At 34.2% G+C, this 22,714-nt stretch overlaps 1 protein-coding gene across 1 annotated transcript; it reads left to right on the top strand.

Moving 5' to 3' along the window:
* Nucleotides 1-19,406: 19,406 nt before the first annotated feature.
* Nucleotides 19,407-21,293, top strand: LOC105973583 (zinc finger protein ZAT9). Its single transcript, XM_012998616.2, has one exon. It carries the CDS (start codon nucleotides 19,820-19,822, stop codon nucleotides 21,110-21,112), a length of 1,293 nt encoding a protein of 430 aa, XP_012854070.2. The 5' UTR covers nucleotides 19,407-19,819; the 3' UTR covers nucleotides 21,113-21,293.
* The last annotated feature ends 1,421 nt before the right edge of the window (nucleotides 21,294-22,714 follow it).

The raw sequence follows: 22,714 nt of genomic DNA, 5'->3' as shown, positions 1-22,714 counted from the left end.
CATGTATATTTGCTTATCTAATTAACTATGGAGAAATACATTTTTCACATCCATTTGTTTTAATTCCCAATCAAATTGAGCAATCAGAGCAAGCATTATTCTCACAGTGGTAAATTTCACAACATGAGCAAATATTTATGTGTAACCAATTCCTTATTTTTGGGTAAACCCCTTAGCCACTAGTCTAGCCTTATATCTAATTGAATCAGATTCATGCTTCACCTTATATAGCAACTTACAATTAACTAAAGAGCATTCAGCAGGTTTTGGCACAAGAATCCAAGTATGGTTAACATGCAAAGATTCAATTTCTTCTTTCATAGCATTTAACCGAGAGACAGATTCATTAGATTTAAGATCTTCCCTATAAGACTTAGGTTCATTACCATCCAGAGACTCAAATACATGAAACACATAAGAAGCAAGCTGATAATCATCTAAATGATGAGGCCTAATGATGTTCCTTCTACTTCTGTCCCTAGAAAGTTGGTAATCACCAAGATTATCCACATAAGGTACATCAGTATTAGCATTTTGATCAAAGACATCATTATCAGCTCCATTGTTATCAGTTTCACTACCAGAATCAGACAAAGTTTCATATTGAGCAGGAATAACAGGGGACGTCTCCACCTCATTAGAGGAAGACTCAGAAGAAACAACAAACAGACAAGGAAACTCATTTACATTGAATATCACATTTCTATTAATCACAGTTTTGTATCCATGTTCCCCTTTAAGCCAGCACCTATAACCCTTAACGCCCTCTGGATAACCCAAAAACACACATTTTACAGACCTGGGATCAAGTTTATCATGTTTCTGGTGCACAAACACAGAGCAACCAAATACTCTAAGATGAGACAGACTAACATGATTACCAGACCACTTAGTTCCAGGTAATTCACCACATAAAGGCACAGAAGGTGATCTGTTGATCACATATGCAGCAGTTAATACAACTTCACCCCCAAAACATTTTAGATAAGCCAGATGCATCTAATATGGACCTAACTCTATCAAGTAATGTCCTATTCATCTTCTCAGCAACACTATTTTGCTGAGGGGTGTAAGCTACTGTTTTATGCCTTTTTATGCCAGATTCAACACACACAGCATCAAACTCAGCATTACAAAATTCAGTTCCATTGTTAGTTCTCAAGGTTTTAATTTTTTTTTCCAGTTTGATTTTCAATTAAAACTTTCCATGCTTTAAATCTTTGAAACACATCAGATTTATTTTTCAGCAAGAATAAAAACACTTTTCTGGAAAAATCATCAACCACAGAGAGGAAATATCTATTACCACAATGACTAGGAACTTGGGTAGGGCCCCACACATCAGCATGTATATATTCAAGGATATCAGTGCATTTAGAAGAATTAGGAAAATGAGATACATGAAATTGAACTTTAGTCTGTTTTCCTAAGATGCATGAGTCACATATGGGCAGATCAGACACACAGTCAATATCAAGATAATTGTTTTTATGCAATAACTTAAGCCCTCTAACACTCATGTGACCCAATCTCCTATGCCAAAGACTAGAATGATCATGTTTCACAGAATTAGCATGCAACAAAGGTTCAGCAGAACACACATGCATATTTTGCATTCTAATAGCTTTAAACACAAACTGATCATCTTTCATAATTTTTTGGCAACCATTTCCCCAACTTCCATGCAAACCACTATCATCAAGTACAACAACAGAAAGCAAGTTACTACTCAAATTAGGAACATGTCTCACATTTTTAAGCATGAGTTCAAAACCAGATTCAAACTTAAGATGAATAGTTCCTGAACCAACCACATTTATGCCACTGCTATCAGCCATAGACACATTACCATTTTTTAGTCCCACATAGGATGTAAATAAGTGTCTATTAGGTGTCATGTGGTGTGTGCATGCAGAGTCAAAGATCCAATCATTATCACAGAGGGATGAAATCACAGAGTTGACACAATCATGCACAGACTCACCAATCATGAAAACATCACCAAGATTATCAACAACAACATTAGCCTGTTCATTATTCTTTTATTTCTTAGGTTCAGTTCACTCATTTGCATAATGACACCAGGTTTACCACAGTTGTAACATTTCCTGCCTTTGAGCTTGTTCTCACTCCACTCCTTGCCCTTTTTAGGTTTTTCAAAAGACTGGTTTTGGTTGTTATTACTCGAAGAGGCCTTGTTTTGAAATTCGAATTTAGGCTTTCCTTTCACAAAGTTAACAGCACCAAAAGATTTATTACCCTTATTGGTTTTTAAATCCAGTTCTTTTCTTTTTAAACCATTTATCACAGTGTCAAGAGTAACCTGATCTCTATCATACTTAATGTCATATTTTACATCACTATAAGTGTTAGGATTAGCATTTAAAAGCACAATAGGAGTATATTCATCAATGTTTTTATATCCAGTTAATTTAATGTCCTGATAAAGTTTTGTAAAAATAACCAGATTCTCATCTATATATTTACTTAAATCCAGTTTAAATCTGAAAAACTTTTCAAGTAAAAACATTTTTTAGAGCAAGGAGGTTTCAGTGTACAGATCTTGCAGTTTATCCCATAAAGCTTTAGTATTATCTTGCTTCCCTAATTTCCTAATCGCAGAATCACTTAAATTCAAGATAATCAAGGAATATGCAAGTTCATCAAATTCAACTTTCTTAGCAGCAGGTGTGGTGTCTTAATAATTTGGAGTAATAGCTTTAAAACATTTTTGTTGAACCAAAACCCCTTCCATTTTTTGTTGCCATATAGAAAAATCACCTTTTCCATCAAAATGAGCAACATAATAGGCTTTCATAATTCACGAAGATTCACACAGAATACCAGCAAAAGAGTTTTACACATAGATCAGAACCAGGAAATTCACACAGAGCACACAAGTCACAACAAGTTACAGGAAGAAGGTCCTATGTCCTGGACAACCCCCCCCCCCCCCCTGTTGGGGATCATGCATGTGCAGCGGAATTTAAAATTTTTAGATCGAACTAGTTTCGATTACATGCATAAACTAATCACATAGTCAACGTACCTTAACGCTTCCGCCATACACATGGTAATTATCGATTTTATTAAAAACATGTAAAACCGAAAAATATGAAACATGCTTGTTCATCATTCAATGAAATCAGCACGTAATCACATATTACTCATGCTCATAAAATAAAGTTCATACAAACATGATCTAATCAATCTACGAAAGTTTCGATTTATTTACCTCTTGTAGCGTGAGATTTCGACGAATCGAAAACTAGAACCAATCATGTACAAGCTGCAAATTACAAATCATCGGGGCTGCAACTCACGGCTGGAGCAAACTGATCCAGCAGGCAGCGGACGGCGGCGCGTGGCAGCAGCAGCGGCGGCGCGTGGACGGTGCAGCGGCGCGTGTGGCGGTGCAGCGGCGGTGCGTGGATTCCGTCGGGGCAGCAGCTCCTCTCCAATTAGGTTTCACCTCGTATTTTTGACCCACTCGAACTACATCACTAGATGTAAACGAGTTAGATAAACAACAAGAATAAACGAAGGAGTAGAGAGGAGAAAACCGGCGGTGATCGGCGGTGGCGCGGTGGGGCAGCAACGGCCGAAGGGATGAGCGGCTAGGGTTTGGTGCAAAAAATCTGATCTCAAACTCTTGTTTGAGGTCTATTTATACTTAGGGTTTTCAACCCTAGTGGGTTTAAGTCATTGGGCTTGACCCACTGATGTATTAAGCCCATTCCCTCGTCGGCCTCGTTTCTAATAAACGATCGTCCACAAAATTATACGAGTGCCTCTTCGAAATTTCCAATTTCCAAAATTGGAAACTTCCACTTTAGTGGACTTGCTAAATCGGGAAACTTCCCAATTTAGAAAGTTCACTAAATTCCGCATGTCTCTCTTCCTCTACATTTATTCTAATTCGCAATCCACAATTACGAATCTTGGATTCAATCATATCGACATCCAATCGTTCAAAGATTAACACATTAATCTATGCTTGTTGTTATCAAGGATCTATATTACACGAGAAGTGTGACCCCAATGGTTCAGGTGTATGCTAGCCGTGGGCTCACAACTCTTTGTGATTCGAACAACACATTGTTCTTATACGAACTCCTCCCAAGAGTCCCGATTAGAGTAAAACTCATTTTACCTAATCCCCGATCAAATCGGTGCCCAACGAATCAAGATTGGCGTCTAACAACTACGCATCATGATTCCCTAGATACAAGTGAAGTGCCTGCAAGAACCTTATGATATAGTTAGCGTACAGTACGATCCTTTCGCAGCAAATGTCCCGATTGAACTAGAGGCATTGGTTCACGGAGACCTCTTATAAAGTTCAATAACCGTGTGAACGTTCTAGGTATTATAAATCCGTTCGTGTGCGACTTAGGGAAACACATTTCCCTAATCACCCCACTATCAACTCTGGCCAGAGATTCCTTGGATTATAAACCGTCAGAACACACAGGACATCCATGACTACTCAAGCGCTCGAATCCCCTACTACAATGCACAGACTTCACACTAGATTTCAGATTGCACGAAAGTTGGCCCTTGGAGTGGTCCGCGGTGGGACTCAGAGACAGGTCACAATACAATCGGTCCTCTAGTGAAGTCACGGTGATGTCTGGGTCTTAAGGACTAATGGTGTACAACTATATCTTAGAAACCTATTACTCGATGAATGAGAACCACTTATAGATTTCTAGGGCGAGGGAGTTCAGTGAACTCATCTAGTATGAGCACCCACTCAAGTATGCCGATGTCACAACACCGAGGACTGATGAGACGCAGTACACATACACTAAGTGCTAGTCTCAAAAGGGAAAGGCCGGTATCCTCATTATTGGCGTAACCCATCGACTGGGAACAAGGTTTAACAGTTACATTACATTGCTGAGTTATCTCACGATTCTACTAGATCAACTCACAGTAATAGAGTAACTCGTTAGGACTATATCTATGCTACTTGCATGGGATAACAGATATAGAATGCCAAATAAGATATTTTATTATTACGAACGAAAAACGATTGTTTTATTACATGAAATAAGATAAAGACCACAACCACAAGTTGGCTTGTCGGTCACCTACTCTAACACCCCCCCCCCCCCCCCCCCCCCCCCCCCCCCCCCTCCCCAGATTCCTTTCACTAGATGGTCCAGACAAGGGAGGTTTGGAGTAGAGGTAGTCCAGGTTCTCTAAGAGAGAAAAATGCGGAAAAGTAAACCAGTTAAGGAGTAGAAGAATAAATCACATATGAGAACATCTGCCACATAGGGCCAAGTAGTGCCACACAGGGCCAACTCAATGCCACACAGTAGGGGTGAGCAAGTCGGACCCATCAACCCGCTACACCCGTCAAACCCGTGAAAAACCGCCCCGTTGGGACCGGACGGATAGATCCATCCATAGGATTGGGTCCTAAAATGGTGAAGAACCGTGGGTTTGGGTCTTAGACGGGTTCAATTTTTTTTAATACCCGTCCCGCCCCGCCATACAAAACGACGTCGTTTTGTTTACATTATATAGTATAATAAATTAATAATATTAATGGATAAATAAAGTATCTCTAGTGTATCAAATACATAAATCAACTAAACTATAATTGTGGAAGTAATAGCTATAAAGATTATGAAAATCTCTAAGAAAATGTAGGAAAAAAAGCATATATATACAACGGTCAACACACGGCAGAAAAAAAGGAAGAAAATGGTGTTGAATGGAGCTGAATTGCGTTGGTTATGCTTGAAAAAACTATATTTATTTTATTTAAATTTTGTCTTTTAAGTTATGAATTAGTTATTTTTAGTTTTATATTAATTTTTATTTACTCTTGACATTTACATTATTTATATTTGGTTTCAATTTAAAATTTTAGGTTATTCATTTTAGTTTCTAATTATTCTCCCGTAAAACTTATAAATTATAGATAAAAAAAAATAGTTTAGACGATAACGGGTTTCGACCCGTAAAGGTTGGGTCCTACTACAAACCCGCCATGGACCCGCCTATCATAAACCCGTTAAAAACCCACAAGTTCGGTTCTTCAAAATCAAGAACCGTTGTTTGACGGGACGAGGGCGGGTTTTGATAGAACCCGCGGGTTTATGGCCCGCGCACACCCCTACCACACAGAGCTCCCAAACTCCACAGGAATCCAATAGGAAACGAAAAACTAGGGTTTTAAAGAAATAATACCTTGTCATAACCATGTTAGGTTATGTAAGCCCTCTTCAAGCGAATTTCCGAGCAACCAAGCTCTTGATACCACTGTTATGTTTCCACTTGAAGAATCTTACAGAAACTCAGAAACTTAGAGAGATGTTAGAGGATTCAAACATAAATAAACAGATATGAATTAAAAAGAAAGATTGAAAAATAATATTGAATAAACCACAGCTTAGTCTTCCAAACCAATTCACACCAGAGATCCATAGAGGTCTCAAATCTTACACACACAGAGTCTAAGATTGCACAAACAGAGAACAAATCTCTCTTTCTCTCTCTCAAACCCTAACCCACCGAGATCAGAGGTAAGACCAAGAAAACGAGGCACTCACCAGCTCACTCACTCACCACAGACCCAACTCACAGAAGAGAGGGGTAAGGCTTTGATAGGGTTTTTCTCTAGGTCTTACCCTCTGCCACTCCACTCCCCTCATTAAATAGAAGCTCCAGTCAAAGGTAACTGTTGAAGGGACCACCACTGGGACAAGCACGGCCAAGGACAGTAGCGTTTGGCCCATGGTTGCTGGAGCAAAAGAAGTAAATAGCAGAAGGGGACAAAGATGGAGAACAAAGATTGTCTAGGGCACAAAACGGGAAAGGGGAGTACAAAGGGGAGAGGGAGAGTCTGAAAGAGTCAATGCCCAGAATCAAATGGATTAATCCAAGGGCTCAGATTAATCCTTCCAGCACATTCCCACAAATGAACTTATTCTCTGTTGGGCCATTCATTTAGAAAGTGAGATTGTATTTGAATGAGAAATTGGGCTACAAGCCCAAACACATTGGGCCACAATCTCGACAAGAACTACTTATAAAATCACATAGAGTACCATTTTATCCCATATGGGATGAGGGTGTTACACTCGTGGAGAAGATGGGGAGTTAGTTTTGGTTGTTTATTTTTGTGAGATATTTTGTCATGTTGGGCTTTTAAACCAAGGTGGAGAATGGTTATGTAGAGAGAGAGAGAGAGAGAGAGAGAGAGAGAGAGAGAGAGAGAGAGAGAGAGAGAGAGAGAGAGAGAGAGAATTGTGTTAAAATCATGGCACCATTATCCAAGGGTTATTAAGCATTTATTTTTCTCGCATGCATTGTATTCTCCGATTTATACTTCTTTAATTTTCTGGTAGAGTGAATTATCTCTCACATATATGCATGATTAATGTTTGATTAAATGTTGTTGAATCTTACTCCCTCCGTTCCTAAATAGGTGTCGTTTTTCACCTTGGCACAAATCTTAAGAATCTCAATAAATATGTCTTGATTTTAGGGAAATAGATATTGATGGACCAAAATATCCTTGTTTATTAATTAATGCAGGAATAGTGATATAGAGTTAACAAGGGTAAAATTGAAAAATAAGCAATTAATGCATCATTGGAATTATAAAGTGACAGATAATATGGAGAAAAAAAAATTCTCAAAAGAGACAGATATTATGGAACAGAGGGAGTAAATAATTAGGTAAATGGTAAATAGGCCCATGACAATGGCACTTAATTAAAAGAGGGACATCCAACTTTTTTGTCTTTCAAATAAATCCAGCTCATTCAAACTTATTTGTAAATAAGGAAAATCCTTTTATATATACCAAAATTACCCCCAATTCATTGAAACCCAATTTAACTTCAATTTCATGATTTACACCCCAATTTAGCCCAATTTCATCAATTAACCAATTTTAACTCTAATTTCAATTTTGACCCCAATTATGACCCGCCATCATCGGAGACCGCCGGTCGCCGCTGTTGACCGGCGTTGACCGCCATGAGACCGCCGGTCTCCGGCGTTGACTTTTTTTTTTATTTTTATTTGAAAAACTTTTTTTTTCCTGAAATTTTTTTCCGCCCGGTCAACTGCCGTTGACCGCCGGGTCTCCGGCGTTGACTCTTTTTATTTATTTATTTTTTTATTTTGTTTTTTCTTAAAAAAAATATTTTAATTAATATTACTGTCTTGGCTGCTAAATTACTGTCTCCGGCAGTTATTTAACTGTCGGAGACAGTAATTTAACTGTTAATTGACTTTTTTTTTTTTTTTTCAAAAATATTTTAATAAATATTACTGTATTCGTTGCTAAATTACTATCTCCAGAAGTTATTTAACTGTCGGAGACAGTAATTTAACTGTTAATTGACTTTTTTATTCTTAAAAAAAATATTTTTAATTAATATTACTGTATTCGTTGCTAAATTAGTGTCTCCAGCAGTTATTTAACTATCGGAGACAATAATGTAACTGTTAATTGACTTTTTTATTCTTAAAAAAAATAGTTTTAATTAATATTACTGTATTCGTTGCTAAATTACTGTCTCCAGTAGTTATTTAACTGTCGTAGACAGTAATTTAACTGTAAATTGACTTTTTTTTTTAAATCTTTTTTTCTTAAAAAAAAATTATTTTAATTAATATTACTGCATTGGCTGCTAAATTACTGTCTCCAACAGTAATTTAACTGTCTAAGACAATAATATTAATAATATTACTGTTCGGGAAAAAAATATTCATAATATTACTGTCCAAAATAGTAATATTTCTGTCTGAAACAGTAATTTAGTAGCCAAGACAGTAATATTAATTAAAATATTTTTTTTCTAAGAAAAAAAAATCAAAAAAAAAAAAAAAAAGTCAACGTTGGAGACCGGCGGTCTCCGGCGGTCAACGCCGGAATCTGGCCGGAAAAAAAAACGTTTCAGAAAAAAAATTATTTTCTGAAAAAAAAAATTGAGGGTTAATGTGATATATTTTTTTAAATACGGGGTCAATGTGTAATATTAAGGAAGTTAGAGCATAATGGGTGGAATTGATAAGAATTAGGGTAAATTACACACACCACCCTGAGGTAAGCTTAAATAACTGTAAGGTCCCTGTGATATGGATAATTACACTCAGCCCCCTGAAACGTAGTCAGAAACTCTAATGGGATAATGAATTGGATATGTTATTCCAATAGGGTTCTAACGGACTATTGGTTTCAGAAAGTGGTGAAGACAACAAAGAGCTATGGGAAGAGTTATGGGTGATTTAAGAAATGTTCGGGAATGTTCGGGGAGCCATGTCACCCCATAGCTCTTTGTTGTCTTCACCACTTTCTGAAACCAATAGTCCGTTAGAACCCTATCGGAATAACGTATCCAATTCATTATCCCATTAGAGTTTCTGACTACGTTTCATGGGGCTAAGTGTAATTATCGATACCACAGGGACCTTACAGTTATTTAAGCTTACCTCAGGGGGGTGTGTGTAATTTACCCTAAGAATTATATTATGGAGGGTATTTTAGACTAAAGACATGGGGATGAGTTTAATTGAGAGACTGTTTTTTTTGTGGATCAAAATGCATTTAAGTCCTATGTGATGGGCATTTTTCCGCCCTAAATAATTATTGCGGCAAATTACATCTCGGCCTATGGGTTCAGACTTAATTGCGTATATATCCAGACTAAAATCAGTTCGACAAAAGAGGCCATTCACTTGTCTTTTACCGAAAATACCGCTCATAATATAATTTGCATCAATTTCATCTACAATATTCTAATTTATCCAATTTTAACAAATACTATATCGTCCCAATTGCATCTAGGCGCGGCCCATAGGGATTAGGGTTTATGAATTAATTAAAAAAAAAAAAATTATGCTATAATTTGGATATGAACTCAAGATCTCTTCGATTAACAAAGTGTGAGCTATCTATCACTAGGCCATTGGAATTTTTGTGATGCATATTAATCAATAATTTTATTATTTATATCTATTAACCAGTCAACTTGTATAATAGAGTTTAACCCACTAACATTAATTTTTTTTACAATTCCCTTTTATTTTGTTGTAACATTATTCACAGTAACATTAATTTCACAATAATATTATTTTTCACATTAACATCAATCTTCTTTTACTGATTATTTTCACAGTAACATTAATTTTCAGAATAATATTAGTTTTCAAAGTAACATATTTTTAAGTTTTTGTTTTCCTATTTTCGCAGTAATATCAATGTTTACGGTAATATCAATTTTGACATTAACATTAATTTTGACACTAACATTAATTTTTACAATAACATCATTAGTAACATTAATTTTCACAGTAATTTAGACCGCAATAATATACTGATGTATTACTGTTAACCATAACAAAATAGCCCTATACTATTGTGGTCCACAATAATTTTATTGTGGTCAATAGTAATATTATCACTGTGGTCAACAGTAATATAGTGATATATTACTGATAACCACAACATAATAGCTTTGCATTATTGTTGAGCACAACATAATTGGCGAAAAAAATATTTGTGAAAAAATAATAATGTCGTGTTGGCTTGTTAAAAAAAACGTTTTTGCAGCCACGCAAAAAAAGGCAATCATTTGTGGTGGGTAACGACATGTGGCGGTGGTGGCAGATGGTGGTGGTGGGTGGTGACGGCAGGTATCTGGTGGCAAATGGGTGGTGATGGTGGTGGCGGCGGGTATTGGTGGAGAATAGGTGGTGGTGGTGGTGGTGGTGGGGAACAATGGGTCAAAATGTAGTTAATACACCGTATTTGTTAAAATGAGTAGTGCTACTTCCACTTCCAAATTATCTCAATTCACCACCAAACATTATAAAATATCATAAATACCCCTCAAATTTATAATCCTCCACCCTTTCTTATATTAATTTAATTCTCATGTGTTCTATTTTATTTAATTTATTAAAAAAAAATTATTTTTTTTATTTTTTTATTATTATTTTTATTATTATTTTTTTATTTTTTATAGTGAAACATTTATTACAAGATATTTAAACTTTCATAACAACAAATTACATAATTTTTTTTAGGAAACAAAATTATATTAAGCCAAACTGATCATTTTTTAGGATGTTCAGGACCTTCCATACAAGCAATCTTAATTATTTCTCAAAAAACGTGAATTTCTGCTCTCTTTGACATTCGAAAATGTTTTTTCTCTGACGAAAGTATTATTCACTTAAGATGGAGAGGGTGAAATTTTCCGTGAAAAGAGTGGGATTTTTTTTGTATAAATATTTGAATTAGTTTAGTTGTAGATAGTTTATAAATTTGTAAAAAATTACAGGTGAAAGAAGAAGAAGAGGGTAAAATTGGAAATATATTTAATTTGGTGGTGAAATAAGATATTTTGGGGGTGGAAATAGCACATTTCGTTAAAATTAAGGTCCATATGTAATAATGGGTAAGTTGAAGTTTAAAATATGAACTGAGGGTGTTCAAAAAACTTATGGGTAATTTTGGTATTTATGGTATGATTTTTCCTTATTTGCAATAAGGGTCGAATGAGTGGATTTATTTGCCAAAGAGAAAAATAGCATGTCTTTGTTTTAATTAAATGTGTATCATGGGCTTATATGCAAATTCCCCTTAATTATGGTTGTCAGCAAGATTAACATGTGGACCAGTTATAGTTAAGCAACTTGCTAATTAATACGTAGTGTTCCCATAGTTTCATTCCACACCTCTTTAGTTGGTTGAAAATGAGAGCATGCTAATTGCTAAGCATTTATCTTGCTTTGACTTACAACTAAAGGTTGTCTTTTTCTTTAGAGAAATAGTAAAATTAATTTTCTTATTTAATTTTCACTCCCCTTCGTCATTCGTTAGTAACGATGTTTTGTGCAAATATAAATTCATTTTTTGTGTAAATGTTTTTGGTCATGTTTAGTAGCGGTGCCAGCATTTGTTAGTAACAATGGTTTGTGCAAATATAACACCCCAATATTTTTTAAATTTCTATTAATTTATGTACAAATATAAAAGAAAATTATGTACACTAGTATTAATGGTCCCCATTTAAGATTTTTTTTAATGCATTCGACCCCTTCGGACTGAAAATCCTGGGTCAAGTATGGTCATGTTTATTTGAATTTATTTTTAGTTAAATTACTAATTCATGAATATTGTAGGTGAAAAATACATATCAATCTAGTTATATGTATAATTATTGGAGAGAAAAAAATGTAGTAGCATATTGAAATTTATGTTAACTGGAGGCCTCTTTATTGCAGGAATATTTAGAAATAATAAAAATATATAAATAGAGTCATGGTTTTTTTATTTTTTTATTTTGGAAATCATGAAATAATTAATATCTTGATAAAAAGTTTGGCCTCCATCGATTTCATCAATTTGAATACCATTGGAGTAAGTTTGTCGATTTGTGAACTCCTAGATAGATATTCAATTGGATTAGTACTATAAAACTCCTATGTGCAAAAAAGATAACTATAATAAATCTTTTTATATTTATTTTACTGTATAAAATTATTATTTATTTTATTTTGCACAAAATAGATTTCCTCATGTATTTCACACAATAAATATACATATGCACTTGATTTTATAAAGATTAAAATAATTGGGAAAAAAAACAATTTTGCGAATTTATACGAATATATTAGCCTAAGCAAGTGAGAGCAATTATCTTTTTTTCTCGAGATACAAAAAAAAAAAAAAAAAAAAAACTAATTACAACAACCTTGCCCTTCTTATTTTTGGATAATTACAAACACCTCATCAACTATGTATTATTCAGGAAAAAAACCCCTCATTTAGTAGGTAAATTTGACACTGCGAGTGGTGAACATGTAAGACAATATATAGTTGAGGGATCATTATGATTACCTAAACATGAGGGAATTTTCGTGATTTGGTCTTAATTTAGAGGGTTGGCTGTAATTCGCCAAAAAATAAAATTAAAGTAATATAACTAGTAATTAATCTACAATAATAAAAGAAGTTTTTGAATAGTGGGGAGAAAAAATGAGTAATAAAAAAAGGCCAAATGGAAGGCATCTTATATAATTTTTATACTTAATAATGTGAGTAAGGCGTGGGAGACGCTAATTAAGACAAGTGAGTGGCCGAACCTTTCATGTCAAATTCAGCATCACTTTAGGGGAAATTTATATATACTCTTTGCTCACAAGTGAAGTCACTTACTTCGCCCACATTAATTTATTTATAACATGTCAAATATCACACCCACATACACATATATGCAGTTTGTTCTCGAGAAATTGAGGATCCTAGGCAAGTTTTAAGAATTTATAAAAATGGGATTCTATTTATATTGTATAATGTACACTAATTCGTTCTAAAACGAGCACGATTGGACAATGATTTTTTCAACTTACCGAAACTCTTTGATGTTAGAAATAAACAATATAGATTATTAAAAAATGCAAAGATTGATGGAAAAAAAAAGTTTAAGATCTTGAAATAGATAAAAAGGTTGATAGAAGAATCAATTCAATATTTAACTAATTATGATTGGTCTAAAAGACATTTCATTCACATCAAATGCAAGAATAACTGTAAAAATTTCCCAAATACTTAAACTATGTAAAATAATATAGTTATGGTTATTCAAATTGTTGAACTATGTAAAATTTGGGGGACTCAATTTTTTTCAAAAGTCAGATGTCCGACGCGACCGTCTCTTTCGCTTATAGTCAGAACCGACCCTGCATATATATATATATATATATATATATATATATATATGAATTAGTAAAAATGAATTGAATTGTCTAAAGATGTAAAATAGTGATGATCGACAAATCATATACTAGTTAATGTCTTCATTGATAACGTGTATTGAGGCCATGACTCTTCCCACTTCTAAAAAGAATATTCCATTAATTCATATCGAAACTTGTTAATTTTTAAATAATAATTTGTATCCCTGACAATTTGTACACCAAGCATGAGCTTTCTTTAAGAAGAGGCAACACTAATATTAATAAGTAAAACCATTTCACAAATTAAAACTAAATGTATTCTAAAATAAATCAAAATTCAACAGGGTAAATTACAAAAACCCCCCTAAGGTATGGTCAAATTACAAAAACCCCCCTCTTGTTTGGATAATTACATCTACCCCCTCAACTATGATTTTTTCTTAGACCTCCACCTTTATGGGGCCAAATTCAACATAGTCATCTAGATTCCGTGAAATGTAATCTAGTTTGTACTCTTTTTGTGTAAAAAATACAGTTTCCGATGCACCACAAACTGATATATACAATCTAAAAATCACATATTATGATCATCTTGCTTCATAATGTGGAGTTTGAATGGGATAAAACGGGTACAAAAGTGATAATATTCCATATAATCTCTAAGATTCCACTAAATTTGATGAGTTGAGGGGGGTGGTTGTAATTATTCAAACAAGAGGGGTGTTTTTGTAATTTGACCATACCTCGGGGGGGTGTTTGTAATTTACCCAAATTCAACAAGCCATCTCTATCGAACAATGCATTTAAAGTCTTATGAGAAGGGTGCCGATAATGCTGTTATACAAGAAAAGTTTAAACTGTTACATAAAATAACAGGGATTTGAGAAATACTGGGGGGCCATGGCCCTCCACCCTATGCTGGCTCTGACACTGGGTGGGTGGAAGGTGCTGTGGTGGTGAAAGATGCAATGAATCTCATAACAAATATTGTTAGCAACTTTTGATCTATGTTGATTTGTAGTCCAAAAAAATAAGCACTTTATTTACTCGTCGCCTCACTAAAGAGGATTTATCAATATGCAATAATAGGAAATGCACTTATTAGCCACTTACTACCACTTTCCCTTTTTTCTTAGCATTATTCAATTAATAAGGGAAGAAAGACATTTTGTTTGTTGTTTGGTGTAACCATCTTAACAACCATATTCTATTTAAAAAAATTTAGTTAACTTTTATTTTTTTGTTTATATCTTATACTTAATGACCATTACTATATAAATCACACCCATATGAAAATAATCGACATTTTACAAAAACCATCACATTTAATGTTTGATTTATTTACTAGATTTATCCTTCTATATTTTTAATTAAAAATTCCCTCTTTATTTTATTTATTAAGTTATTTTATTTTACTTTATATAATTCAAATATCCAATTAGACCAAGTGGTGAGGGTAGATGACCTTTCCCTAGTTCCTTCATCATATAAATTCGAATACCATTGTATTTTATTTACACTTGGGATTAGGGGTGTAAATCGGACGGATCGAATCAGAATTAGCCCTTTCAGAAAAAAAAATGATTTTTTTTCGGACTGAAAAACTAGTTCCAATTATGTTTCAAAAAATTGGAAATCGGAATTTTGGAAATTGGAACGAAAAAACTTGTTCCAAAATCTGAAAATTGCGGATTGAAATCTGTGCGGAATACGGAAATTTCCAATATTTGGTCACCTAAAATATAAAGTACATAATAATATTAGATTTTTAAGTGTAATATTGAGGAAAAAAATCAGAATTTTCGGAAGTTAAATCAGATTTGAAATCGGAATCTCATATATATTTCAATTTGGATCAAAATAATTTCGGAAAAATCACAAGTCGGAATTCCAATGAAAACTATTGTTCCGAAATCGGACAGTAATATTCGATCGATTCAAAGAACCCACAGTTTAAACTTATGTGGTCCTTAACTTTCTTGTGCTTTATCACTTTCCACACGCAGAAACATTTTCATTTCTATTTTATAAGTTACATGTTTTTGTTTATACATTGTTAAAATAGCAAGAATTTACTTAAAAAAATAAAATAAAAGAAGTGGTCTAATAAATAGCCGAATATCCAACCTCTGTGTAAAATATAGTTTATCTGAATGTTATTTTTTTTAGAACAATTTATTTTTTATTTTTAATAAATATATAATATAATATAATATAATATATTGGTCCTAGTTGCTGTGTATAGACGTGCCAACACTAAACTCACTCATAATTCCTAACTGGTATAAAGGGAACAAGAATTGGGAATATTGGAAGACAATGTACAGCTAAATCTTGGCATAAAAAGCCGGCAATTTATTTAATTTAATTTACTTTAATTAGCAAGTGTGAGCCGAGCCGGGCCGAGCCGAGCCGAGCCGGAATGTCAACCTTTATGCTTGTGAGTTGTTGTACTTGTGAGCAAAGGCCGGCCGGCACTCTCTCACTACACTTCCATGCTTAGCTAATTACTACTTGCCATAAACTTGTGACTTAAAGTTTCTACTTTTCTTGTGAAACATACAACTGGCTTCCCAATGCTTATACAACAACAATTAAATAAATCAAAAAATAAAAACTTGTTAATATATTACATTTAAGCCCTTCATAAATGAAATACATTATATTTACACCCCCATAGCATTTTTGTCCCAATAGTAGCATATCGATAAGACACGCGGACATGGGTGAAATTGGAAATTTAAATCGTTGGTATTAACTCTATTACGGGTTTTTATGTGGATAAGGGTAAAATTAGAAATTTAAATTGAATATGCTATGATATCTTAGTAATTCGTTAATGTTCTGGATTTTTTTTTTTTTTTGTAATTTAGCCTTAACTCCAGGGGTTGTCGTCATTGATCGTTGTTGTTGTTATTATTATTTTTATTCTTATTCTTATTTACACACAGTCGTCATATACGTGTACATGTATATTTGTAAAACACATATAACTATATACACACGTATAATTAGATGTTATCGGATGAACTATACTGAATATACCATACAATCCAAAATCCATATGAATAACTCTTCAAAAGAGCCAACTAACTTGGGGTTGTCTAGGGTCCGAGAGGGGTTGTACTACTCGGACCCAAACAATTGAAAATCAACCAATAAAAATGTGACACGTATGATTTGTACGAACCCCACAAAAAAAGTACGATACCTACCTTATAAGTGAAATTACATAAAAACCCCTATAACTAAAACTTAAGTAACAATTAATAATAATTAATAATTAGGGTCATGACAAGGGACTTAATGCACATTGGTCCACATAAACAACAATCTTTCAAATAAACCCATCACCATGTCTTTACTCTAAAATACCCTCCATAATATATTTTTTATCAATTTCATCCATTATACTCTAACTTCCTTAATATTACACATTGACCCCGAATTTAAACAAATATATCACATTAACCCCCATTTTAATAATTTTTTGAAAAATATTTTTTTTAGAAAATAAATTTTTTTCTGAAATTTTTTTTTCCGGCCAGATTCCGGCGTTGACCTGGCGGGCGTTGTCCGGCATTGAATTTTTTTTTTTGAAAACATTTTTTTTTCTGATTTTTTTTTTCCGGCCAGTCAACCGCAGTTGACCACCGCTCTCCGACGTTGACTTTTTTTTTAATTTCGTTTTTGAAAAAAAAATTCTTAGATAAAAATATTTTAATTAATATTACTATCTTGCCTACTAAATTACTGTCTCGTACAGTAATATTACTATTCCGGACAATAATATTACTGTTTCAGACAGTAATATTATGAATATTATTTCCCGAACCGCAATATTACTAATATTACTGTCCCAAACAGTGACATTATTGCTTGAGACAGTAATATTACGGTCAAAGACAATAATATTACAGTCGAAGACAACAATAATGCAGGCCAAGACGATAAAATTAATTAATACAGTAATATTATTGTCTCAGACAGTTAAATTACTGTTGGAGACAGTAATTTTGAGCCAAGACAGTAATATTAATTAAAATATTTTTTTTAAGAAAAAACAAAATTTAAAAAAAAAAGTCAATTAACAGTTAAATTATTGTATCCGAAAGCTAAATTACTGTAGCCAAGACGGTAATATTAATTAAAATATTATTTTTAAGAAAAAAAAGTCGATTAACAGTTAAATTAGTGTCTCCGACAGTTAAATAACTGTGGAGACAGTAATTTAGCAGTCAAGATAGTAATATTAATTAATATATTTTTTTTAAGAAAATAAAGGTTAATTAACATTAAATTACTCTCTCCGACAGTTAAATAACTGTTGAAGACAATAATTTAACAGCCAATACATTAATATTAGTTAAAATAGTCTTTTTTAGAAAAAAAAAAAAGCCGGAGACCCTGCGATTGAGCTACCGGAAAAGAATTTCAGACAAAAAAAAAGTTTTGAAAAAAAAAAAGATTTAACGCCGGAGACCGTGGGTCTCTGGCGGTCTCCGGTGGTGGCGAGTCAAAATTGGGGTCAAAATTGAAATTATGGTAAAAAAATGGTTAATTGGTGAAATTGGGCTAAATTAGTTAGTCGAGGTAGATCGTGGAAATTTTTTTTTTATTTGGGGGGCAAAGTGCAAAAATGACCAAAGTTAGGGGCAAAGTACAGTTAACCCTACTTTTAATTCTGTGGTTTAACAATGTAAGGATAATAAAGTAATTTTACATGAAGTACGATGGAGTACGACCTTTGTACGATCTATTTTTACTGGGTTCGTACTTTAATTTATAATTTCATAGGTTCGTACTGGATCGTACTAGTTCGTACTTTAAATCAACGACTATAAATTTTTACTAAATATTTTCTACGCACCAGATTAAATCGTTTGGGTCCGAGTAGTACAACCCCTCTCGGACCCTAGACAACCCCAACTAACTTAGCTTAGTGGTACCAAGAGCCTCTCTCATAGTAGTGTTTGGTGAGAGGTCGGGGGTTCGAATCTCTTCAGGTGCGTGGATTAGATACGTGCATTGTAGACCATATTATAAGGTCAATTTAAAAAGCAAAAGAAAAAAAAACCTTCAATAAAACTAAAAAAAAATTGTGAATACATCAAAAATAGATACAAGTTGGTTAAGGAAAAAGCACATCTTTGTAAACTAGATTAGTAGAGAGTAGATGAAGCAAAGAGCAGTTGACAACTAGAAAGGTGGGGCCCCTCACCATATACTGTGGATCTTTGTTTTCATTAAATATATTAATTAAAAAATAAATAAATAAAGATTGGAAAAAGTCCAAAAGAATAACTGCCAAAGAGTGGAACTCCCATCTTTCACTTGGCATTGTGGGCTTCCTTAATATCAAGACAAAGGCAAGAATATATATATCTATATCTATATAATTTTATTTGGACAATTAATTAGTTTCTACACTTTGTCATCTTTAATCTCGGCCGTTGGATCGGTCCACTTGGCGAATAGCAGCCGTTGGATGAAGGTGGTGTAGGATTCTCAGTTGGAGTAACATGTGCTACCATCTTTGTTTGCTTTATTTTATCTCTCTTTTTCCAGTGTTTGCTTTCATGCATGGTTTTCTCCTCCCAAAAATAGTGTGTTTATTAACTGATAATTAAAAAAGTTGGATTATTAATTAATTAGTTTTTTTTTTTTTTTTAATTTATTCCACTTTTGTCCCTTAATATTGGTTTGTTGTGATGGCCATCATTTGCATCAAAGGTAACTGTCCCTTCTCTTCATAATTTGTTTTTTCTTTTTTTCTTCAACTTTCAACTACCTTATAGCTACTACTACTTCTAGTAAGAGAAACACCACCAATAGAGAGAGAGAGAGAGAGAGAGAGAGAGAGAGAGAGAGAGAGAGAGAGAGAGAGAGAGAGAGAGAAACAAAAAGAGACACTGTCCTTAGTTGCTAGCTAACTCATCTTTCTGCATACTTTTCTTGCTTGTCAGATCTTGCTCTGCACCAGATATTTCACCAAAAATCTTTTTTTGAAGATCATACAAATTCCCAACATTTTTTTCTTCGAGCATCTTTCGATCCTTCTTTTTTCGATTAAATTCGACTCGATTATATATATACATATATGGAGGAAGACAAAGATCAAAAGCACATATGCAGATTCTGCAGCAAAAGTTTCCCCTGTGGTAGATCCTTGGGTGGCCACATGAGGTCTCACTTGATCACTGTTCCATCGACCGATCATCATCACAACCAAAAGGACGAAAACACCCCCGACAAGAAAAAGAAGACCAAGAAACTCCCTCCTCTTGTCAATGGAGGAATAATTCCAATTCCGAAAAAGCCAAACAAGCCCCTAAATTCAAGCGAAGAAGATACTTTGCTTCACGAAAAGCTCTGCAAGGAATGCGGCAAAACTTTCCAATCTTGGAAGGCCTTGTTTGGCCACATGAAATGCCACTCCGTCAACGGGAAAACACTCGCAAGCCCGAACGCGATGGAGGAATATTCCTCCAACAGCCAATCGGACGAAGCATCGGCGAAACCTATGCTACCGTGTAAGAGAAAGCGATCGTACAGAACGAAAAGGTACACAACGACATCCAATACAAACTCGTCTTCTTTGACCAACACGAATCTATCGTCTTCGATTTCTGAAATCGACGAGCAAGAAGAGCAAGAGGAGGTTGCTCTGAGTCTGATCATTCTTTCGAGGGACAGAGGTGATTGGAGGAGTGGCAATAGCAATTCCGATCGTAGTTCCGATTTTCTTGAACCTAAGAGAGTTGCTAAAGAATTGGAGATCAAAAGCCTACCTATTTCAAGAAACGGGCTCGAGTCGGAAGTTAACTCGCCGAAGAATTTGATCGAGGGAGGCGGAATATTCTTCGACAATCGAGAGAGGCGAAACAAGATTAATAAGGCGAGAAGGAGTTTGAATAATAATAATGTGGCTAGTGATTTTGAGAATAAGAGCAAATGTTTCACGTGCTCGATTTGCAAGAAGGCGTTTTCGTCTTATCAAGCGTTAGGCGGTCATCGGGCGAGCCACAAGAAGTTCAAAGGCTGTTGTGCTCCGATAACCGGAAACATGTTCGAACCGGAAAATTCACACACTCAAGGTGGTAATAATAATAATAATAATGATAATAATAATAAGGTAGTTGTAAGTGGGAAAAGTAGCAAAGAACATGAGTGCCCAATTTGCTTCAAAGTTTTCTCATCTGGTCAGGCTTTAGGTGGGCACAAGAGATCACACTTGATTGTTAATCGAAATCCGGTTATCGAAAAAACCCATAATTTTCTTGATCTCAATTTGCCGGCTCCCGATGAAGAAGAAGAATGCAATGAATTCAAGCCGTGGTGGATTGAGCCGAGCCGCGAGCAGGAGCCGTTACTCGGCTTGCTTTCGAGCTGATGACTCAGCAAAAACTTTTTTTCGTCATCAAAGAAGACGAGTGCAAGTTGTATAGATTCATTGATTCTTTACCGAAAAATCGAAGTTGAGCACCGAATTTTTTTCCATTACAGTTTTACACCTATGTTTCTTTAATATGTTGTTACATATCATTTATGAACTATGTAGTATTGTTGACGAATTACTATTTTTTTACTATATTTACTATGTGCATTTGTTATGTGGAAGCTAAAATTCAGGAAATCAGATGCTACACGTGGTTATAGTGACTGTACACATAATTACACACATCTATGAGTATACGTGTTTAGTGGGTAGTTATTTAAAATCGTCGACGATTAACAAATATTCCGTAAATAACCAAGTGTAGCATCTAACTTACCCTGAAATTCGGCTGGCTGTAATAATTTTAGCTGGCTGTAATAATTTTAGCTTGCTAGGGAAGGGAAAATGACTGGTAAACTGACTACCAAGTCACATGAGCAGTTGGTGACATTTTAGTTAATAATAATGTAATAAATTGAGTTTAGCCAACTACCTTGTAATATGACTACTTATCTCATTTCCCTTTCATTTATTAATTAATCTTAATTATGTGTTAAAGTGGTGTAGGTTTATATGTATGTACTTCATTTATTGACCATGACTATAGTGTGGTCATCACATAAAAACCACTTGCAAGTACAATTTCTTTTTTTATGTATTATTTAATTTTTTTTAGGTTTGGGTCACACTTTGGTTTTGATGTATATAAATTTATCTAATTTTGTCAGAAGAGGCTATTGTATGCTTTTGAATGAGTTAGGCAGACTTAATCCACAATTTTGACCTAACTTGAACAAGTTATTGTTGCACATTATTAGATTTTTTTGGATTTTGATCTTCCAATTCATGACTAACCACATATAGGGTTTGGAGATATATAGCACAAATTTGGTTTTATAAATTATAATTGAAGTTTATTTTTATTTTGTACCATTGAAATGTAACGTTTTGGTATTTTGCAATCTAAACAAATATTAGTTACATTTTGCACCCTTGAAAAATATGTAGTTGTCGGTTTTAAGTAATTTGGTGAGAACGTGGTAGAAGGATGAAGATAAATTATATTTCGAACGTAGGAATTACATTTGCACCATGAAGATAAATACTATGGGTGGAAAAAAAATGCTAATAACCATGTACCACGGTAAACCAATTGAAAATTACCGAAAATACTATCAATACAACAGTTACCAATGCATTCGGTACAACATTAGTACCGTTACCACTATATTGCGGTACGATAGTGATATTGGATTTTTAATGCCACGGTAATACTGTACCGTACAACAATTTATATAAACACTTAATACCAACTTAACTGACAATTATTAACTTTTACTTTTAAATAAGTTTTTGCAAACACCACCTATACATAACTTTCTTCGTAGGGGTGGTAAACGAGTTGAGCCGATTCGTGAGCTTGATGAGGTGGTTCGAAAAAAGCTCGAACACAAACTCGAGCTTTCTGACGAGTCGAGTTCGAGCTTCTTTTAGTTATTCGTGATCTCGCGAGCCCCCTCACAAGCCTTATCTTTTTATATATTTTTGTATTCCTAT

Source organism: Erythranthe guttata, chromosome 4 (assembly GCF_056151865.1).
Source record: "Erythranthe guttata isolate IM_541 chromosome 4, IM_541, whole genome shotgun sequence".
Classification (NCBI taxonomy): Eukaryota; Viridiplantae; Streptophyta; class Magnoliopsida; order Lamiales; family Phrymaceae; genus Erythranthe; species Erythranthe guttata.
Note: the sequence above shows the minus strand (reverse complement) of the source record. Positions and strands in the feature narration are given on the sequence as shown.